General features: G+C 38.7%; 1 protein-coding gene across 1 annotated transcript; it reads left to right on the forward strand.

The window, feature by feature from the left end:
* Window positions 1-6,766: 6,766 nt before the first annotated feature.
* LOC120539505 (lysoplasmalogenase-like) lies at window positions 6,767-21,155 on the forward strand. The gene is made up of 3 exons (XM_039769625.1): window positions 6,767-7,004; window positions 15,262-15,465; window positions 20,630-21,155. Exons 1-3 carry the CDS (start codon window positions 6,962-6,964, stop codon window positions 21,037-21,039), a joined length of 657 nt encoding a protein of 218 aa, XP_039625559.1. The 5' UTR covers window positions 6,767-6,961; the 3' UTR covers window positions 21,040-21,155.
* The last annotated feature ends 921 nt before the right edge of the window (window positions 21,156-22,076 follow it).

Consider the following 22,076-nt stretch of genomic DNA (forward strand, 5'->3'; position numbering starts at 1 on the left):
AAACCATAGCCTTGACCTGCCATTTTGATAAATTTAACAAACTGAAAGAAGTCCATCCAGACTCCAAGAACTTCCATTGTAGTAACCACTCCTTAGATCTCCTTCTGAAAGAGGCAGTGAGTGAGTTTGCATTATTGAAGGCACACTAAACTTTATCCAGGGCATTTCAGCAGTCAGTATAGAAATGTTTGAACAGTAGACTTAACTTTTTTGGCAGTAAAGTACAATGGGATTGTGTGTCTGTCAGACAACTGGATTTGCAAGTTTACCCCTCCTGCACTGTAATTAAGAGTCTGAAATGTTCAAGAATGATAAAGATGATCAGGGTGAGACTTGAGCCAAAATGTCTGGATTATATAGATAAGAAAAAAAAAACCTACTTTTTGAGCTACTCCCTTCTTGCTAAATTGCTCCTAGCCATAAAACAAGTTTATCAATGAAGCCAAGACAAACCATATTTATGTTTTCAGTTTTTTTAAGATTCCTCTTTCCTGTTAGTTAGGGGTATAAATTTCAAGTACTCGTATACTTTTTAAGTCCATGAATTTAAACAAGGTACTGCTTGCAAATTGTGTTGTTAACCGTTGAGTTGATTCAAAATTACTTTTTCTTTATTAAACTTATCATCTTTTTACTCTCGCAAATTTTTCTTACTGTATAGTTTAACAGCTTTAGATTGACAGATTCTGCAAGAGTGCAACTATCCATCTTATGGAAAATCTATAAATGCTGCAATTATTATCCTCTTTGTTAATTTCCATTTTCCATTTCCATTTACTTATTTGGCTGATGCCTTTATCCAAGGCAACTTACAACATTTATGATACAGTCAGTTACATTTCTTTTGGTTTTCCAAGTTAATGAATGACAAAGCTAACATCAACAACAACAACAACAACAACAACATTTATTTATATAGCACATTTTCATTCAAACAGTAGCTCAAAGTGCTTTACATATTAAAGAATAGAAAAATGAAAGACACAATTATAAAACAAAATAAATCAACATTAACATCGAATAAGAGTAAGGTTCGATGGCCAGGGGGGACAGAAAAAACAAAAAAACTCCAGCTCCAGACGGCTGGAGAAAAAATAAAATCTGTAGGGATTCCAGACCATGAGACCGCCCAGTCCCCTCTGGGCATTCTACCTAACATAAATGAAACAGTCCTCTTTGGATTTAGGATTCTCACGGAAGGGCTTGATGATGATGATGGTCACGTAGACTTCTGCCTTTTAATCCGTCCATCATTGTTGGAGCATCATGAAGCTTTGAGTAGGTGGTGGTGGCCACAAAGAAACCGGAAAAAGAAACAGAAAAGAGAGTAGGGGTCAGTACGGACATATTGGGAGGCATTTCTAGTAATGGTGGTGGGAGTGCGAATGCTGACGTGGGATACAAATTCCATCTGGTGCTAAAACTGAATTAACAGTCCCCATGGGTGGGGGTTGATTTGATTTTATTTTAGTTTTGCAAAGTTTGACTTGATTGTATGGAATATTATATGCTTTTAATAAATTCAATAAAAAACAAGCCTGAAGTGGATACAGTACACTTAGTTCACATATAAAAGAGCACAGTGTTGCCGTCCAATAGGTTTCATAATTAATAACAAAGCAGAAAGTCCCTAGCTGTTATTTAGCTTTGAGCATTTACTCCAAATTTTGTTCCTTTGTCTTGTGCATGCTTTAATTGTAGCCTGATCTGTTTTATTGTGTTATTTGCTATTGTTTACAAAAAAATACTAACATATTAGTAATGATAACTGCTCACAGTGAATCATTGAGGTTAGATAAGGAATGTTTGGTATTGTGTTACTCTTCCTTATAATGTAATACTCAAATAAATATTAAGTTTTAATATTGAATGGTGTATTTATAGTTCAGGTGACTTAAAGGGGACAACCTACCTTGTTTATGTTTAGTAAAAGCACAAAATATCATTATAAAGGCATTGGCCAGATTATGCACTCATTATGTTAACTAGAGCCAGGAACTCACTGGAAGGGGCTATGTCACCCCTACTTTTTTTTGGCAATGGTAGGCATCTCTATGTCAGACTCTAAACTCATCTGCTTACCAGACCCCTGTAGTACAAAAATATCAGAAAGTCCATTGGCCTCATTTATAAAACTTTGCATTGGAATTGAGTGTGAAAGTATGCATATATTAAAAAAAACAGAAAAATGCATAAGCCAAAAAAAAATCAATTTTATAAAACCTGGCATGTGCACATTTTTGCAAAATTTATTTTTAATAAATGACAATCACCTTGTAAATGTGCATGTGTGAACTCTTCTCTAACTCCACCCTGTTGCTACCCTGATACAACCGTATATGGACTATGCTAATTAACCTCATTCATATGCAATCATGATGCTGCAGAGCTTCATTTGCTGGTGGTACAGTCTCACACCACCAACTGCACTTGAGTAGCCCTATGGTACGCTCAACATATGAGCACGGCATAAACATTGTAATGCCACTCCTCTGGTTTGTCTGTGTACAGTATAAAAGCTGCCTTTGTTATGTTCCATGTGTTTTGTGGACAGTTACTGCAAGAGGTGGGGCCACCTGCCATTCACTGCCAGGAAATACCTTCCACCATTTTAATCCAGAGGGTTTTCCACAGTTTCTGCCCGTTCACTGTCAATTCCCTCTGGATTCGGTGTGTTAATCATTTACTCTGATGCTTTTATCCAAGGCAACTTACAACATTTATGATACAGTCGGTTACATTTCTTTTGGTTTTCCAAGTTAATGAATGACAATTATGAGCTAACATGATGGCTAGTGTATAAAAGTCCTAGGGACTCATTTATAAAACTTTGGTGTGGATTTGACCATAAAAATATGTGCCTGCCAAAAAAAAACCAGAAAAAATAAATTATAAAACCTGTCATATGTACATTTCTACTCAATTTATAGTTTATAAATCAGCTTATAAATATGTGCATGTGAATGCACCTTGCAGTGGAAATAACTCCTCTTTTGTTAAAGATGTCAGTCACGGAGACCAGGGGCCTCATGTATAAAAGGTGCGTACGCACAAAACTATTGCATAAGCCCATTTTCATGCTCACATCGTGTATGCAAGTTCTCTCTCCGCTCGGTTTTGCAAACTGGAGGCACCCAGTGTCAAAGCAATGTTTTTGTTCTAGTGTGGTTTCCCTTTCTTTTTAAGATCCACGCGGCTTTATCAAATACACTAAAATTAACCGCATGTTGTTTATTAGTTTAAGGCATCTGATTGTAATTAACTTGTAACAATATAATGGTTCACGGAATGGCCAAACTATTCCATATACCATAGCTGCTTTAGTGTTGTTTCTCTCACTGCACCACTCGGAGTATTTATATCACTGTATCTGAGTGTGAATCACGGCTCTACAGCAGCTGATCGGAAAGAGAATTATCAGTATACAGCATCAAGCACACGCTGCCTCAGGGATGCGCTCTTTGAACTGCTCTCATATGACAAACTCTTCAGAGCCTTTCCTGTGTGGACCTCGCAGTTCAGAAACAGTTTTATCCCCAGAACTATAAAAGCATTCAATCAGTCCATCAAGTGCTCCTTGTAGAATTGTTTGTACATATAAGTACAATTACCTCATTGTAAACTTGCGATACAGTTATAATATTGCACAACCTGAGTCACTTTATATAGTGTGTATTTGCATATGATGACAATATGAAGATCATCACTTGCTGCAGCTCGAAGCGGGGTGCCACCATCGAGAGAGACGTGTAGAGAGCAAACCAAACTTCTTTAACAGGTTTGACCACCCTGACACACTCTGACCTTGGAGTACAGATAAAATAATATAGTTTAAATAATCTATATTTTAAAAAATTAAACATGTATGGAGACAGAGGACAGTAGTAGCGATGAGCTGGTACCGCATACAGGGATTGTTCCTGCAGACATGCAGTCTTCTCTGTAAGCCTCAGTAAGCATTTTAAAAGATTCCATTGTTTTTTTGTTCAATTTTACAAAAAATTTCAAATTGACATGTTGCTTAACTTTTTAACTTAGCATGATACTGATACACAAGGGGAAACACAAGTGCATTAAACTGTGACTGACAATCAACTAAACAGCAGATAGTGTTGTCATTTGTCATGCAGGTTTGGACAGGTTTAATTTATTATAAAACCATAGTGGATGGACTTGCATTCCGACTGGGTTGGAGGGTGGATCCTTATCCAGCTTCCTGTTGCCACTTCCCATTCAGGGTGAGAAAATAATGGATGGATTTAGGGATAATCACATGAAGAACAGTGATTCCCTCAGTACATTATGTAGTATTGTTCTCTTAGGCTTCTGCCCGTGTGGACACTTACAGGGTTACATAGGACATGTGATTCAGAAATATAGCACTGTTGGGTTCCTCAAGAGCCATCAGGAGACTCTGCTGGAAAAAGACTTTACTGATCTATAGAGCTTCAGCCTGGCCTGAAAATGCTTCTTGGATGATATCTTATGGCCCTGGAACTACTCTAGGCTCAAGTATACGAATGGGTGGAAAAGGACAAGACTTGCTGCAGGAGATAAGGAGGAGTAAAGGAAGAAGGGGTAGATGGTATTATGATTATTTGATTATAAAGCCTATAAATGTGATTATTGCAGACCTATAAATACTTGGGACTGCAGCTGGATGATAAATTGGACTGGACTGCCAATACTGATGCTCTGTGTAAGAAAGGTCAGAGCCGACTATACTTCCTTATAAGGTTGGCGTCCTTCAACATCTGCAATAAGATGCTGTAGATGTTCTACCAGACGGTTGTGGCGAGTGCCCTTTTCTACGCGGTGGTGTGCTGGGGAGGCAGCATAAAGATGAAGGATGCCTCACGCCTGGACAAACTTGTTAGGAAGGCAGGTTCTATTGTAGGAATGAAGCTGGACAGTTTAACATTTGTGGCAGAGCGATGGGCACTAAGCAAGCTCCTGTCAATCATGGAGAATTCACTGCATCCACTGGACAGGATCATCTCCAGACAGAGGAGCAGCTTCAGCGACAGACTGCTGTCACTGTCCTGCTCCACTGACAGACAGAGGAGATCGTTCCCCTCACACACTATGCGACTCTTCAATTCCACCCGGGTGAATGTTAACATTATTCAAAGTTATTGTCTGTTATACCTGCATTTCTATCACTCTTTAATTTAATATTTTTTTTTATCAGTATGCTGCTGCTGGAGTATGTGAATTTCCCCTTGGGATTAATAAAGTATCTATCTATCTATCTATCTATCTATCTATCTATCTATCTATCTATCTATCTATCTATCTATCTATCTATCTATTGTGGAGGACTGCCGGCTTCCCATGCTGGTCCGCACCCCCAGGCCGCCAGGAGGAGCTCTCCCGACAGCAGGATCGTGCCCCGAGTTCCAGCAGGGCCTTATGGACTATGTAGTGTTTTTACACAGCCCTGCTGGATACCTTGGGGACCACCAGGAGTCGCCGTAGGGGGGCTCATGGGCTCTTGTGTGCCCTATAACCCGGGAATACGTCACGGTCATGTGACAGGAAGGAACGACGTGCTCCCGGGTTGAAGAAAAGGACTGTTTGCCCTGACCCGGAAGGAATAAGGAACTGTGGACTGTTGGGACAGGAACACCACCGGGTCAGGGGCCATAAAAGGACGGTGCCTCAGTCCAGACACTGAGCTGTGCTGGGTGGGAGAGGAGCAAAGTGTCTGGGCGAGGAGAGAGAATATTTGGTTTATGGTAGTTTGTGGTTTAATATGTGAGTAGTGTGGAAGGTGCTTGGTGCACTGTGAACCAAAATAAAAGGTCTTGGACTTTTACCTGGTGTCTGGAGTTTTACCTGAGGGTTCAAGGGAGCAATAGCGCCCCCTACTGCCACACTATCTATCTATCTATCTATCTATCTATCTATCTATCTATCTATCTATCTATCTATCTATCTATCTATCTATCTATAAAAACTGTGTGAGATAAAATCACTCTTGATTTGAAGCCAGGGCTGAGTGGGTGCAATTGTGTCTGAGGTTCCTACTGGCCACATTAGAGTTACTAGAGAAAAATACTCTTTAGTAGTCTCTGAGTCCTACATATTCCTGAGTGCTTCTTTTACCTAAAGATTTTGGAGAAAACCCCATGAAGACAAGGGGAGAATGTAAAAATTCTATATGAACAACAGTCTGGTACAGGATTCAAGCCCAGGCCACAAGATCTTACATTAGGCTAAATAAACCTATCAAACTATTTATTTTTCTTATGTTCACTTGCGGTCACCCAGTAGCTTAAGCCTTAAAGTATAGGGCCTCTCAGTCTGATGTTCCTGGAGAATATTTTGCACCACTTTAAGTAAAGAAGTGTCAGCACTTTCTTCCTTATTTGTGACATTTTAATGCACTATATAAAAAAAATCACCTGTTGTGTTTCAGAGCTCAGCTCACTGAAGCAGACAAGCCGGTATTATCACAAAATATGAAAGCAAAAAAATCCCAAAAAAGAAAAAAAACAAAAACAAAAACATAGAGAAAAATATGTATGACAGGTTGAAATTTGAAACCCAGGATGGGTGAGTGCATGAGTATAGCCAGCAGCTGTCTTGCATTGCCATCATCTTTGTACTCAGTTCTGCTGAGTCACAAAATTGTGTATTGGAAAACAAAGGTTCTTCAGAAAATTACTCAGCATATGTAATTTATGAAACAGCACATGAACAAGTTAAGTCTTGTGTTTATCATTTGGTCTGACTTTGGGTCGGAAGTCAAAAAGCAGATGTTTGCAACCATCAGAACTGAAGGATGCATTTCATAATAAAAATTATTCATGCTACTCCCTTCTTGCTAAAATGCTGCTTGCCATAAAAAATGCTTATCAGCGAGACCAAGACAAACCGTTGTTATCTTTTTTTAAAGTTTCCTCTTTCTTTTTAGTTGTGGGTATAAAGTTCAAGTACTCGTGTACTTTGTAAGTTTATGAACTTAAGTAAGGTGCTGCCTGCAGTGTGTGTTTTAACAGGTGAGTTCATTCAAAATTACTTTTTCTTTATTAAACTTGTCTTTTTATTCTCAGAATTTTTAATACTGTATAATTAATAGCTTTAGATTAATGGATTCTGCAAGAGTGCAACTATTCATCTTATGGAAAATCTATAAATGCTGCAATTATTATCCTCTTTGTTAATTCCATTTTCCATTTTCATTTACTTATTTGGCTGATGCCTTTATCCAAGGCAACTTACAGCATTTATGATACAGTCGGTTACATTTCTTTTGGTTTTCCAAGTTAACGAATTACAAAGCTAACATATTGGGAGGCATTTCTAGTTATGGTGGTGGGAGTGCGAATGCTGACTTGGGATACAAATTTCATCTGGTGGTGAAGATGAATTAATTGATTTGATTTTATTTTAGTTTTGTTAAGTTTGACTTGATTGTATGGAATGTTATATGCTTTTAATAAATTCAATAGAAATAAAAAAGCCTGAAGTGGATGCAGTACACTTTGTTTACATATAAAGGAGCACAGTGTTGCCGTCCAATAGGTTTCATAATTAATAAGCAAGCAGAAAGTCTCCAACTGTTATTTAGCTTTGAGCATTTACTCCAAATTTTGCTCATTTGCCTTGTGCATGCTTTAATTGTAGTCTGACCTGTTCTATTGTGCTATTGGGCTATTGTTTAGAAAAAAATACTAACATATTGGTATGCTAACTGCTCACAGTGAATTAGCGAGGTTAGATAAGGAATGTTTGGTATTGTGTTAATCTTCCTTATAGTGCAATACTAAAATATTAAGTTTTAATACTGAATGTTGCATTTATAGTTCAGTTGACTTAAAGGGGACAACCTACCTTATTTATGTTTAGTAAAAGCACAAAATATCATTATAAAGGCATTGGCAGGCCAGATAATGCACTCACCATGTTAACTAGTCCCAGGAACTCACAGGAAGGGGCTGTGACCCCTGCTTTTTTTTGGCAATGGTAGGCAACCTTATGTCTGACTCTAATCTCATCTGTATACCAGACCCCTGTAGTACAAAAATGTCATAAAATCCAGTGGTCTTTTGGCCAATAGCTGTCACATTTATAAAACTTTGTGTTGGAATCGAGTGTGAAAGTATGCATACATTAAAAAAACAGAAAAATGCATACACCAAAAAAAATCTATTTTATAAAACCTGGCATGCGCACATTTTTACAGAATCTATTTTTAATAAATGATAATCGCCTTGTAAATGTGCATGTGTGAATTCTTCTCTAACTCCACCCTTTTGCTATCCTGATACAACCATATATATACTATCATACACCTTCATTTGCTGGTAGGACAGTCTCACACCTGAGACATTCAGACACTGCCAACTGCACCTGAGGAGTCCTATGGTAAGTTCAACATGTGAGCACGGCATAAACATTGTAATGCCACTCCTCTGGTTTGTCTGTGTATAGCATAAAGTGGTGTGCTGAGGAGGCAGCATAGAGAAGAGGGGTGTCTCATGCCTGGACAAACTGGTGAGGAAGGCAGGCTCTATTGTAGGCACATAGCTGGGCAGTTTGACATCCGTAGCAGAGCGACGGGCACTGAGCAGGCTCCTGTCGATCATGGAGAATCCACTGCATCCACTGAATAGCATCATCTCCAGACAGAGGAGCAGCTTCAGCGACAGACTGCAGTCACTGTCCTGCTCCACTGACAGACTGAGGAGATCGTTCCCCCACACTATGCGACTCTTCATTTCCACCGGGTTTGGGACAAAGTTATTCTCTGTTTTACCTGCATTTTTATCACTGTTGAATTTAATATTGTTTTTTATCACTATGCTTCTGCTGAAATATGTGAATTTCCCTTTGGGATTAATAAAGTATCTATCTATCTATCTATCTATCTATCTATCTATCTATCTATCTATCTATCTATCTATCTATCTATCTATCTAGTTATGTTCCATGTGTTTTATGGGCAGTTACTGCAAGAGGCCATTCACTGCCGTCATGCTTTTCTGTTACATTACCTCATTTAATGCATTATGTCATCTGACACTTAATGTGCATAATATGCAGAGCTTCATCCAATCAACAAATGCCACCAGTATTTTCTGACACCTTTTAACTCTCCCATTAATCTGAATATTGCCTTGTAATAGGGGTGATCTGCGGACTCTTCGATTTATTTTAGCACCTCTTCATAGGTGGGATGTTTGGGCTTTCCCATTTGTTTATTTCCGCTCTCTAGAGGGGTGTTTGTTACTCATCTACTTCATTTTAACCTTATCAATTATGTTGGTGGCTACTCTAAATGAAGCAAAAGCCTCATGTGCCTAGGCTTAAAACATTTAGTTACATTCAACTCTTACCTTTATGTTTAATAATACATTGTTAATAACTTCATGTAAGTATATTGTGAGGTTTCTGAGCTCTTTTTGGACCTCCAACAATGAGACGACACTCCGAAGAATGATTGCTGCATTTGTGGAAGACTGTTTGTCCATTTCTGGGACAACTGCAGGCTCACAGCATTGTAATGGAGCACTGCGGAAGCAACTACGAGCTGACCGCGGTCACACTGTAAGTGCCTGTCATCGATAGATGCAAGGAACATTATAAATAAAAGTGTACAGTATAACTTGGCCACCGACCTGGCCCCGACCCTGCCTGTTTGCTGTGTCCGTGTATTGGAGAGTGGTAGATCCCGCTACAATAAATATCCGTGTTCTTCCTGTTTCAAGGTGAATAAAGCTGGTTTTGCTAAAGTGCTGAGACTCAGCCTCGTGTTTTAGGGTGCAAGACAGTGACTTGCGTGTCACAATATACTTGTATTTAATTGTAAAATTATATCATGTATTGATTAAAAATATTGATTAAAATTCTATAGCCTATATTCTATCACTGCCCAGAACCATCAATGTATGGATCATGATAATCAGCCTCATACATATATAATCACAATGCTGCAGAACTTAATTTCGCAGGTAGACCAGCCTCTCCCTCCTGACATGTTGAGACAACAGCACCTACATTCAAGTGTATCAGGCAGTGCTCCACAACTAAGAGCTTAAGATCATGTACAGCATTTTAGTGCCACTTCGGGTTGGGAAAAGACGTAAGGCACCAGCGTCTGAGTGGATAACCACTATCATTTGGCACACCTAATTTCATAACTGCTGTTACAATGAATACTATAGGCCATATGAAAAACTGAGAACTCAGCCAGTTACCTTACCAACAAGGCAGCCATTACATATAGCACTATCAGCAAGTCCTCTGATCAATACTACTTTGCCTCAAAATAAGTGAATCATGAGCTGATCCACATCACTGAACCATAACATTTGTCAGTCTCACCTAAGTATCACAGATAGCTTATGCTAACGTATGTTAATGAAATGTAACTGTTTATGGCAGCGTTTCTCAACCATCAAGTATTTACGACCCGAGTTTTCATAACAGTTTTAATCACGTCCCCCCCAACATTTTTTTGAAATGTAGATACATATTTTATTATACCTACTTAACTTTTATTGACATTTATCTAACTCTATATTTATTGTTCTAGTATCAGAATGTAGTTTAAGTTAATTTGTTTTGGTTTCAACAGATGTTTTTTTCATATTTTTGATTCTTGTTTTCTTTTTTTCACACCTTCGCACCCCACCTTTTTGTTACTTCGTGCCTCGCTAAGAGGGCCCACCGCACAGGTTGAGAACCACTGGCTTATGGTTAACAACAACAATCTTTATTTATATAGCACATTTTCATACAAATAATGTAGCTCAAAGTGCTTTACATGATGAAGAAAGAGAAAAAAAAGACAAAGTAAGAATTAAAATAAGAGAACACTAATTAACATAGAATAAAAGTAAGGTCTGATGGCCAGGGAGGACAGAAAAAACAAAAAAAAAAACTCCAGATGGCTGGAGAAAAAACAAAATCTGCAGGGGTTCCAGGCCATGAGACCGCCCAGTCCCCATCTAGGCATTCTACCTAACGTAAATGACCTCAATCAGTCCTCATGGTTTTCAGGGAGCACATGGAAGGACTTGATGATGACGGTCACGTGGACTTCTGGCCTTTAATCCATCAATGTAGGGACATCATGGTTCTTTGATTAGGTGGTGGTGGCGCAGATCACCACCACAGAAAACTGGAAAAAGAACAGAAGAGAGAGTAGGGGTTAGAGCAGCCTCATTCTTCCTAGGTGCCCTTATTGCACTACTAGTTGAGTTAATTGCTTTGATTATGTTTGAAAAACTGGGCACTGCTACAAATTGCCTTTTTATGTGAGCAATTTTTTATGTTGTAAAATGTTAATGTTTTATGTATGTAAACCCACACTATACAGAAACTGAATGTAGTGCCCCATCATTCGGTTAATGGCTTTCAGCATAGCGTGTGTGATGGGGCTGAATCTTGTTTGAGATATTTCCAAATTGTCAGCCGGTTCCCTGAGAAGTGAATACAGGTAGCTGATATAAACTGGCGAAAAACTAAAAAAGTTCTTCAGTGCAAATTTGCAGCATTGACCCTCTTAAAAAGCAACTAAAATAAAGTCTGCACGTCATATTCACCAGTTTGAGGTTTAATATGTTTGTCATGTTAGTGCACATTATAATAACGTCTCAGTGATATGAATTAGTATACATGTGAGCCATTGTTTAGCTGGTTTGACAGCATTTCTCTACCTTATCAAGGGTATTGTTGTTTCTGACTTTCTCCAAAATGTTATGTACACATGAGTCAGGGTTGTTGTAAATTTTCACAAGTTCTCCCTTCAAGTTTTCTTTTATAAATCCTGACTTTTTCATGGAAAGTTGTATACATACTTGTATGTTTCATACATTAGAAGATGGGTAAATTGTGGCCATGAAGGAATGCATACAGTCAGTAACAACACTCCAAAAGGCCTTGGCATTCAAGCATTGATTGATTGGTATTAACAGGCCCAAAGGGTGCCAAGGACACATTCTCCACATCTTTACACCACCACCACCACCAGCCTGAATAGTTGACATAAGGCAGGTTGGATACATAGATTCGTACGGTCGGTACCAAATTTTGACCCTACTCCCTATATGCCTCATCAGAAATCAATATTCATTACACAAGCCTACATTTTCCCAGTATTCGACTGTCCTGTTTTGGTGAGCCAATGTCCATTGCAGCTTCAGCTTTCTGTTCTTTGGCTGACTAGATTGGAACCTGATGTGGTCTGCTGTAGCAGCCCATCCACCTCAAGGTTCGACATGTTGTGTACTTTTCTGCTCACTACAGTTGTACAGAATGGTTACTGCAGCCTTTCTGGATACTCGATTGGCCAATTTCCCTGACCACGCTCAAAGGATTTCTGTCCACAGATCTGCTGCTCACTGGATGGTTTTTGTTTTTTGCACAGTTCTGACTAAACTCTAGAGACTGAAAATCCCAGGAGATCAGCAGTTACAGAAATACTCAAACCATCCCATCTGGCACTAACAATCATGTCATGGTCAAAATCACTGAGATCACATTTTTTCCCCATTCTATTGTTGGACATGAATGTTATTTGAAGTTACTGGAGCTGGTTCTGGATGATTTTATGCATTGTGCTGCTGACACATGTATTGGCTGATTGGATAATTGCATGGGTATGCAGGAGTATAGGTATCCCAAATAATTTGCCCTTAATGTCCTAATAATATAGTATACATACTGTGAATGGAACACAAAAAGCCAGAGAAGGGGCTGAAGTCCAGAACAATACCTGGTTTAATTTCCAGAGATATGAAAAAGACCAACAGTAGGTTAACACTTTAGTTAAGATACTGTACAAATACATCTATTACTCATTTACTGTTATGTAACAAGACCTCAACAAAGGCGTCTTTTGGTCTTCATAACACATATAAAACATCAGTGGATAGGTTATTCATTTCTGTGCATTTGATAGTAAATAATGGTGAATTTTTTTGTTAATATGAAGGATTCATAGGTCTTTTCTAAAAATTTTTCTAAGGTTAGCCACCTCAGTCCACTCCAAAGTGAAGTTCTGTTAGTAGGTCACATTGCGAAGATGAATAAAAACTTTACTGATGCTTTGTAAGTGCTATGTAGACCCAAAGAAGAACAGTAAATGAATAATAGATGCATTTTGGCAGTACTTGAACTAAAGTGTTACCAAAAGTAGTATGTTGGACTTCTGACATGACTCCCCAGTTGTCATAAGCTCTTAGAGAACAGAAAAGAATGCCTCTTGGTTAAAGGAGCTCCATGTCCTTTAGATGACTTTCTAAAATGAATGCCGACATGGGTGTATGGTGGTTTATATGCAGGAGGAAGGGAAGATGTGGGCCTTGTGACGCATGGCGGAAGTCGTGTCATTTGTCTTCTGGAGTGTTCTCTTCCACTCTAAGAAGGGAAACAGAGACTGGTTTAGTAACTGTGTGTGCTCTTTATTCTTCCTCCTGTGTTTCACTGTACCAATACTAGTGAAAAAATCTCAAGCTTGTGCGTCAGACAGTCTGACATATCTTATATATAAATGTGTACATGTGGAAGTGTGTGTGTCTGTCCAGCCTGGAAGCGAGAGGTGGAGTCGGGGTAAAGGTTCCACCTTCAAGGAAACAGAAAACTCGCTTAGCTGCTAATAACAAAAGCGGGGCCAGCATGTCAGCAAAACAAAACCTCAGAAGAAAGACGAAGTCACTTAGCCAGTAACATCGGCAAAACGGTATCCCTTTTACTTTTGCACAAGCAATGCGAACACACCGGCAAAACAAATCCTCTTAGGAGAGAGATGCCCAGAGTAGTTCCTTTCAGTTACATCTCCACATTTTAATTTTTTTCTGACGATTTCAGTAGTTTCTAGGACCCCGGGCTTTTTACAGCACGGGCTTACACAACTAGTATATATATATAGGGCGGCACAGTGGCTCCGTGGGTAGTGCTGCTACCTCACAGTTAGAAGACCCGGGTTCACTTCCCGGGTCCTCCCTGCATGTAGTGTTCTCCCCGTGTCTGCGTGGGTTTCCTCCTGGTGCTCCAGTTTCCTCCCACAGTCCAAAGACATGCAGGTTGGGTGCATTGGCAATTCTAAATTATCCCTAGTTTGTGCTTGGTGTGTGGGTGTATGTGTGTGTGTGCCCTGCCCGGGGTTTGTTTCCTGCCTTGCATCCTGTGTTGGCTGGGATTGGCTCCAGCAGACCCCCGTGACCCTGTAGTTAGGATATAGCGGGTTGGATAATGGATGGATGGATGTAATCAAGAGTGATGGTTTATAATATTTACTGAAACAATACTCTGACTTGGCATATACAGCAAAATGGTTAACACTCCTTGCTCTATAGGTTTTTAAAAATAGACATTTTTGTAGTAATTGCACTTACCTAACGTGTAGTAAATTGCCAATGAAATCTATAGCAATCCTCTAAGCCTATCACTTTAATAAGACTTAAAATCTTTTGATTACTGTGGTTAATATTATGTAGCATCACAAGAACATGTGTGAAGGAGCTCTTCCAGTATGAGCTATCCAACTCTGCTTTGTGTATTAAGATGTCACTGCAACACATTTTTCTTTCCATTGACATGAAGAGCAAGCATCACATGAGTTTCTCATTTATTGGTAGTGTAAGATTCAAGCAATTCTCAGTAGGATTATTAGTGGAGAAAATGAATGCCCCGCAACGATCACTTCACTTCACTCAAGCACTTTCGGGATTTATTCCCAGTAGTCCTCCTAGCTGAGGTAATCTAAGGCGTACAAAAAGGAAAGGCTGTTTATTCTTTCAGTTTCACAGGTAAACTATTATTATGGGGATTTTATCTATTTCTAAGAAGAAGTTTATGATTAGTGTACAAAGTTTCTGAACACAAGCCAGCCAGGTGAGCGTTCCTGCTGTTGTTAATAACTAACACACGATACTTCACACATTACTGGTGTGTAGTTCTCTTGATTACTGCTAAAATGCAATGCAATAATTATAAATCTTATTTTTTGAGATTCATTTTTATTAACCTGTTGTTCTCAAATTTGAAATAATTGACTGCACTGTTTATATGACATCATAATTAGTATGTTATTCTATAATGCAATACTGTTTTAAAATTGGGGGCTATTTCTGATTACCTAAACATTTTCCTACTAATTGCTGTTGCTGATGGTTGATTTCTAGTCAACACGTTTCCATTTTTTGCAATTTCATCTTCCCCAGGGTAATTTTAAGTAGAGTCTGTACTGGTGATCACAGCGGCACCCCTCATAATTGTAATCCATGTTTGTTTTTTTTCCCCCATAAGGTGACATGGTTTCCATTTCTTACGTACTTCAGTCAGCTCAGCACCAAAGCATTCTGAAGAAATGTTTCCCAGTGGTGCTCTGCTGTCTCTACCTGCTCTTCAGAACCCGAGGGAAGGATCGGTATTCTCAGCTCATCTTGTTAGGCCTGATTTTCTCCTTGGGAGGTGATGCCTGTCTCATTTACCCCAACCTATTCATTCCAGGTATGAGATATTGAGAAAACCATAACACATTTACAGCATATAATGTTATAGGTGAGCATCTAGAAATGGTCTTGAATTCTCCAATACTGTGATTACTACAAACAGTGTTTTTTTTTCCTGGAATACAGAGCAGTTACTGCTGGTTTACACAATATTCCTTGACTTTTTTGATTTGCTTTGCCTAGTATAAGGGCTGCTGAGGTCTGAGCAGCAATTACGATTATAAAACTCCCACCTGAGTTGGGAAATAGGTCAGAAACTGCTTTTTAAGTTAAGTTTTATTACTAAATTTTACAAACTGATGATAATAAAGCTGGAAAGAATGTAAGCAAAGCACTAACCTGCTGGCCATTTTCCACTAGTAGGTGTCTATTGCCAGAAAGCAAACCGTTGTTAAAACTTGCATATGAACAGTTGTAGCCCAATTTTGGACAGACTGTCCTGGACCAACACATCGACAATGGCTCTTGAAAGGCTAAATCAGCTCATACTCTAGGTATCATCATGGGCAAAAAAGATCTTGCTGATCATTAAATGCTTCTTCACTTAAAATATGACTATATGCACCACATTCAAGCAGCACCGGACAAGCCATGTTGAGTCAAACCATAAGTAGGTAACAGGGCATGATATTTATAGCTTTCTGTACTCGGGGAGCAAATCAAATGTGTATTTACTGCACTTTGGTTTCTAATCTTGAAAAATGAAAACAAATACCTGACATGGACTGATGAAAAAGAGATAAAGATCTTCAGTGCAAATACACAGCATTTGCTCTCTGTAAAGGGAGCTAAAATAGAGTCTGTACTTCATATTTCTCCCTTTTGAGGTTTAATATGTTTGTCACATCAACACAAATTATAATAACAGCGTGGTGATCTGAATTATAATAATGTGTGAGTCGTCATTTAGCTGGTTTGCCAGCATTTCCCTACTTGATCAAAGGTGCCGTTATTTCCCAGTTTCTCCAAAATATTGTGTTTGGATAGGTCAGAGTTGCCATAAAAATTCACATTGTTTTTTTAATAAAACTTTAAAATGTGTGTTAGCACATTCGAAGCTTCTTTTTGTGTGTATTCAAGCTTCATAAATCTGATGCTAAGTCAGAGTCTGATGCTTTTCAGTGCACGGTATTTCTAGGATTTGTGCCTGCATCATAAGACAGTGTATTTGCTGAAGCTATCAGTATAGATTAAATAGAATAATATAATAGTGATCCAAAATAATAACAACCCTTTATAAAAAAGTAGTGCATGGTAATAACCTGCTTTTCAGTGTACAAGCCTAGAAATAACTTTTGACCAGATTCAAGGCTCCCCTGTGCACAAATGCCAGTAAAGTTTAATATTACCAACTGTCATAATACAGTAGCTTGTGTTTGGGTTGTGGGGTTAAAGTAGAGTCCACCAAGGACAAGGATCACAAAGCCCCAAACTCCACACAGAGGAAATGCCATCCAGGACTGAAACAGCAGTCTAAAGCCGCTTTTCCACTGCATAGTACGGCACGACACGGTTCAGTACAGCTCACTTTTGCGGGGCTTTCCACTGGGAACAGTACCTGGTACCTGGTCCTTTTTTTAGTACCACCTCAGCCGAGGTTCCAAGCGTGCTGAACCGTTACCAAAATGTGATGTGTAAACTCTGCTGGTCACTGATTGGCCGGAGAAAATCGTCATTACTGCGTCACTGGCTATATTCTTTTCTTTAAAGGTACAGACACGTGGAAGTTTCGAAAGTTCTCCAGCCACTGAGTGTTTGTAAAACCGGGAACAATCACATCCCACCACTCTGAAGCACGGTTAAATGTCCAAACAGATGGTCTGTTGCGGCGACTTTTTTGCAAAATGTGGAAGATCTGTAATATACAGAATCAGCATTTTAATGTTACACTGGCAGTTAAGTTCATTTTATGCTTTGCAACAGTGATAAAAGTTAGCTAGTGATGTGCTTTTTTTAGATACTTAACCTTGCGCGTCGTCGAGCTAAAGTGTTGTCGTTGTCTGCGTGTTGTTGTAAAAGTTCCACAGTGTCACGGCAGTAGAGGCGGCGCAACTATAACGACACGGGAATAATCCCACCCACTCTAAAGCGGTACTAAACTGCAGTCGAAACGCAAACTGAGCCGAACTGAGCCGAACCAAGGTGAGCTGTACTGAACCGTGCTGTGCCGTACTATGCAGTGGAAAAGCACCTCAAGTGCTTTGAAATAATTAACACTTGGTGCGCTATTCGCTCCTTGGCACAAAAGCAGTCTTCCAGCCCTTTTGTAAGCTGTCCAGAATTTTGATGAAATGTGCATTTCATAAACACATTTACATATGAGATCAAAAAACCTGAATGCTATAGTTTAATAACACTTGAAAGACATTACTAAAAAGTAAATATTGTTTAAAGTTCACAATGCCTTCAAATGCTGACTCAATGCTGTGCCATGTGGGTGTCTTTTCTCCTGATCCTGGCACCCTCTTATAAGTGCCCCAGATATCAACTGTTTTGCCCTAAATCCTATTTTATATTGATTAACCATCTTATTCTCTAGTACCAATGATCATTCATTTTAGAATAAATGACATTTACGATGTTTTTATGGGTTGTGAACAGACAAAGCACCTTAAATCCACTGGAAAATCCTTTAAAGTCAATACTGGGCTAAAATTGCCCAGAAGAACATGTCAATGTTCAAATTAAACTTTTCTGACTTTTGCAAAGTTATGACAGTTGAGATGGATAGCCGGATGCCCTGAGAAGGAAAAGATGGGGGAAGGCAGCAACTTTTGGATACGGCCTCCCCCCAAGATGCTAGATGGCAGCTCCCCTGGAGTAGAGCGGTGCCTTGGATTCCGTCAAGCCATTTGCAAACTTTTTTTAAATTTTGGTAAAGTTATGACAGTTTACTAAAGGCTTTGGCATTTAGGATGTTTTTACGGGTGGTGAACAACCAAACTGCTCTAAATGCTGTGGAAAATCCATTAAAGTGATTGTTGGTCAAAACTGACCCTAAAGACATGGCAAGGTAAAAAATGTAGAACCTTTACAAATTATGGGAAGTTTAAATGTAATCTAATGTACAGTATCATCGTCTATATTTTGTTATATTTGAGAAGTGTTGCTGAAAGTTTCTAATAAAGAATTAAATCTTGGCTAAATCAGGATGAGAATATAGTTGTGTGGTCTAAGAGGGTACATCTACTGTACATACACATCATTCTCTAAAACACAAATCTATTTCAGTAATGTTTGGGCCAGAGCCTATCCCAGCTGTAGTGAGTGCAAGGTTGGAATTAAGACATGTCTTTGAGGACGTGGGAGGAAAAGCCACATAGACACAGGACAAACCAGAACACTCCATCTGGACTGAAACCGGGCACAAGATTAAAACTCAGTATGCACCGCCAAGCTAAACTAAAGAGCTGTGGTTTTCTGTAAGGTGTGTTATGAACATTTGTTGACCTATTGACGCTTGGTGTCAACTTTAGAAGTTTTAAGGAGGCTTATTGAAAAAGGACACTTAATTCCCTTTTACACCCAGTTTAGGGACCACATAAGTGTTACATTCACATGCTTATCAACAAAACGTGATGACTGCTAACTTTGCCTTGTCCACATAGGCTTTTCCCCAAATTAAGCAAAACCATAGTTTTTGTCCCTTTGACTCTTACTAAAGTTTGTTACTAGGCTGCTATTACTTAATGGACGATAACATCACACAAAAATTATACTGACAGCAGTTGAGTTAAAGTGTGATTTCCCCATAAAATAACTTTAATGTGAATTGTAGCATTGTTAAATAATGTAACAGAGATAAGACGTCAGTGCTGAAATGCCATAATTTTTTTAATTAAAAAGTCAGAATTCGCATATGCTGCCCTAATTTTTGATGTTCATAAGAAATATAGTAATTTACTTCATGAGGCAGAAGTAATTCATACACAAAAATAGTTGGGTCAAACATTTAACACTAGAATCTCTGGAGCCTACAAAAATATTTGTAATGCTGGGCCAACTTAAATTCCTTTGCATCTCCTCATTAGTGACTTTGTTTTGCAGATGTGTCAATCAGCACAAGCAGCAGGCAGCCTGCTCACTCACGATCCACAGAGGCAGCTGAAAGTTATTTCAAAGTGTTCAGATCTTAGAAACACAATACGTCACCTGTAGGTTTACACCTTGTAATTTCTATTTGGAGCATCACTCACATGAAACTTTGCCACTTCTTTTTCTTTAAGTCTGATACCGCACAGACTGCTACCTTGTGCTTTTTGTCATAAGTTTTTTTTTTCACATGACTGTAATCAAGAGGGGGCGGCACGGTAGCGCAGTGGGTAGCACTGCTGCCACGCAGTTAGGAGACCAGGGTTCGCTTCCTGGGTCCTCCCTGCGTGGAGTTTGCATGTTCACCCCGTGTCTGCGTGGGTTTTCCTCCCCCAATCCAAAGACATGCAGGTTAGATGGATTGGCGATTCTAAATTGGCACTAGTATGTGCTTGGTGTGGGGGTGTGTGTGCCCTGCCCAGGGTTTGTTTCCTGCCTTGCGCCCTGTGTTGGCTGGGATTGGTTCCAGCAGACCCCCGTGACCCTGTAGTTAGGATATAGTGGGTTGGATAGTGAATGGATGTAATCAAGAGTGATGGTTTATAATATTTACTGAAACAATCCTCTGACTTAGCATGTATCTATCTATCTATCTATCTATCTATCTATCTATCTATCTATCTATCTATCTATCTATCTATCTATCTATCTATCTATCTATCTATCTATCTATCTATCTATCTATCTATCTATCTATCTATCTATCTATCTATCAATACAGCAGAATGGTTAACTCTCCTTGCTCTATAGGTTTTTAAAAATAGGCCTTTTTGTAGTAATTGCACTTACCTAACATGTAGTAAATTGCCAACGAAATCTGTAGCAATCCTCTAGGCCTATCACTTTAGTAAGACTTAAAACCTTTTGATTACTGTGGTTAATATTATGTAGCATCACAAGAACATGTGTGAAGGAGCTCTTCCAGTCTGAGTTATCCAACTCTGCTTTGTGTATTAAGATGTCACTGCAACACATTTATTTTTTCATTTATTTATTATTGTTAATTTATTAAATGTTACTTCTGAACATGTGGATCTGACCATGTAATGTTTTTTTTTTATCTGTGACAGGGATGGCATTGTTTGCTGCTGCTCACGTGTGTTACATCTTGGCTTTCGGATGGCACCCCTTAAATTGCACTTCCCTTCTTTTCATCCTGCCTCTTGAAGGAATTATTTGTGCAATACTTTTACCCAATCTGGATGACAAACAGAAGATCTTTGTTCCCATTTATATGATGTTACTTGGCACCATGGTTTGGAGAGCCCTCAGCCGAAAATATGATTCTGCCAGCGGGCGCTATAGTGCCATAGGAGGTGTGAGCTTTATGGTGTCAGACTGTGTGATTGGGCTTGACATGTTTGTTCAGCACGTGTCCTGGTCCAGTTTATTCATCATGACATCCTATTACATTGCCCAAATTCTCATCACTCTCTCAGCCACAGAATTGCAAGCTATAAATACCAAAAAGTCCAGTTAACTAAATACACCTTTACAAAATAACTTCTTAAAGTCCCAATAGCATAAGATGTTATTAAATCAAACTTCTCAAGTGTATAAAGCAGATTAAAACAAATGTTGTTCTTAAAAACTAAACATTTTAAATGTATGTTAAGTCTGTCTATCTTTCTATCTATAAAGCTCTTTTCACTTTAATGCACACAATCTGGGTGGAGAACAAAGGTTAAGGTAAAAACTCCAACTTATTAAGAATAAAGGCACAACAATTCAGAAAGCCATCACCATTTAACATGCCCTGGATCAACATCAAACTGCCGGCTGAGACTCCTTTCTGTACAGTACAGTGTAGATGGATGTTGCCCATTTTACTCACAACAAGAAATTTGTTTTTCCAATATCTCTCTCTTAGCTCATTCATGTGCTCTTTTCAATTGGACAAATCGATGTTCTCCTAATTTCTTTATGCTATTGCAACTTTAGGTTTAAATGTTCAGGCTTATTACATGCAGTTATTATATTCCTTAAGTATGATGCATACTGTTATGGAAGATTATTGGTGCCAAAATGAAATGCAATCCAACATGTTAACTGCATTGAAATGAAATACAATTGCAAGTGGGACTTGGATTTTGGCACAGTTTAATCATGTCATATTTAAAAATGATCGACTGCTTTTCACTACAGTATGCAATTTTATTTTCAGTTTAATATTTCATTTTAATTCATGTCCGTTAATTGCATGCAATGATTAAAAGCAAAGCAGACATATTGCATTTCGCTTAGCGGCAGCTTTGCGTGTATTCTATTTAATTTGAGATCAGGCTTTAATTGTGCCAAAGCTAAAAGTCATCATATGACCTATTAGCATGAAAAGGTGGGGTAAGGGGTGTCAAAAGTTAGAAAAAAAGGTGTTCTTCTTTTAAGTGTTTCTGTATTCTTGTGACGAGCACAAGTTTAGTCAATATGGACTGTGGAGCGTTTAACTTAAATGACGAAATATACAGTATGTTCTAGGTATCATTGAAAAAGTTTACTCTTACGTTGTTACCTAATATT

The sequence above is a fragment of the Polypterus senegalus genome, chromosome 11 (assembly GCF_016835505.1).
Source record: "Polypterus senegalus isolate Bchr_013 chromosome 11, ASM1683550v1, whole genome shotgun sequence".
NCBI lineage: Eukaryota > Metazoa > Chordata > Cladistia > Polypteriformes > Polypteridae > Polypterus > Polypterus senegalus.

What these genes read in the sequence shown, in the direction of transcription:
- LOC120539505 (XM_039769625.1), top strand. Translation starts at nt 6,962, where the DNA reads ATGAACTTAAGTAAGGTGCTGCCTGCAGTGTGTGTTTTAACAG. An exon ending in TGCAGTGTGTGTTTTAACAG is followed by an intron (nt 7,005 to 15,261) that starts GTGAGTTCATTC and finishes TTCCCCCATAAG; the next exon opens with GTGACATGGTTTCCATTTCT. An exon ending in CCCCAACCTATTCATTCCAG is followed by an intron (nt 15,466 to 20,629) that starts GTATGAGATATT and finishes TATCTGTGACAG; the next exon opens with GGATGGCATTGTTTGCTGCT.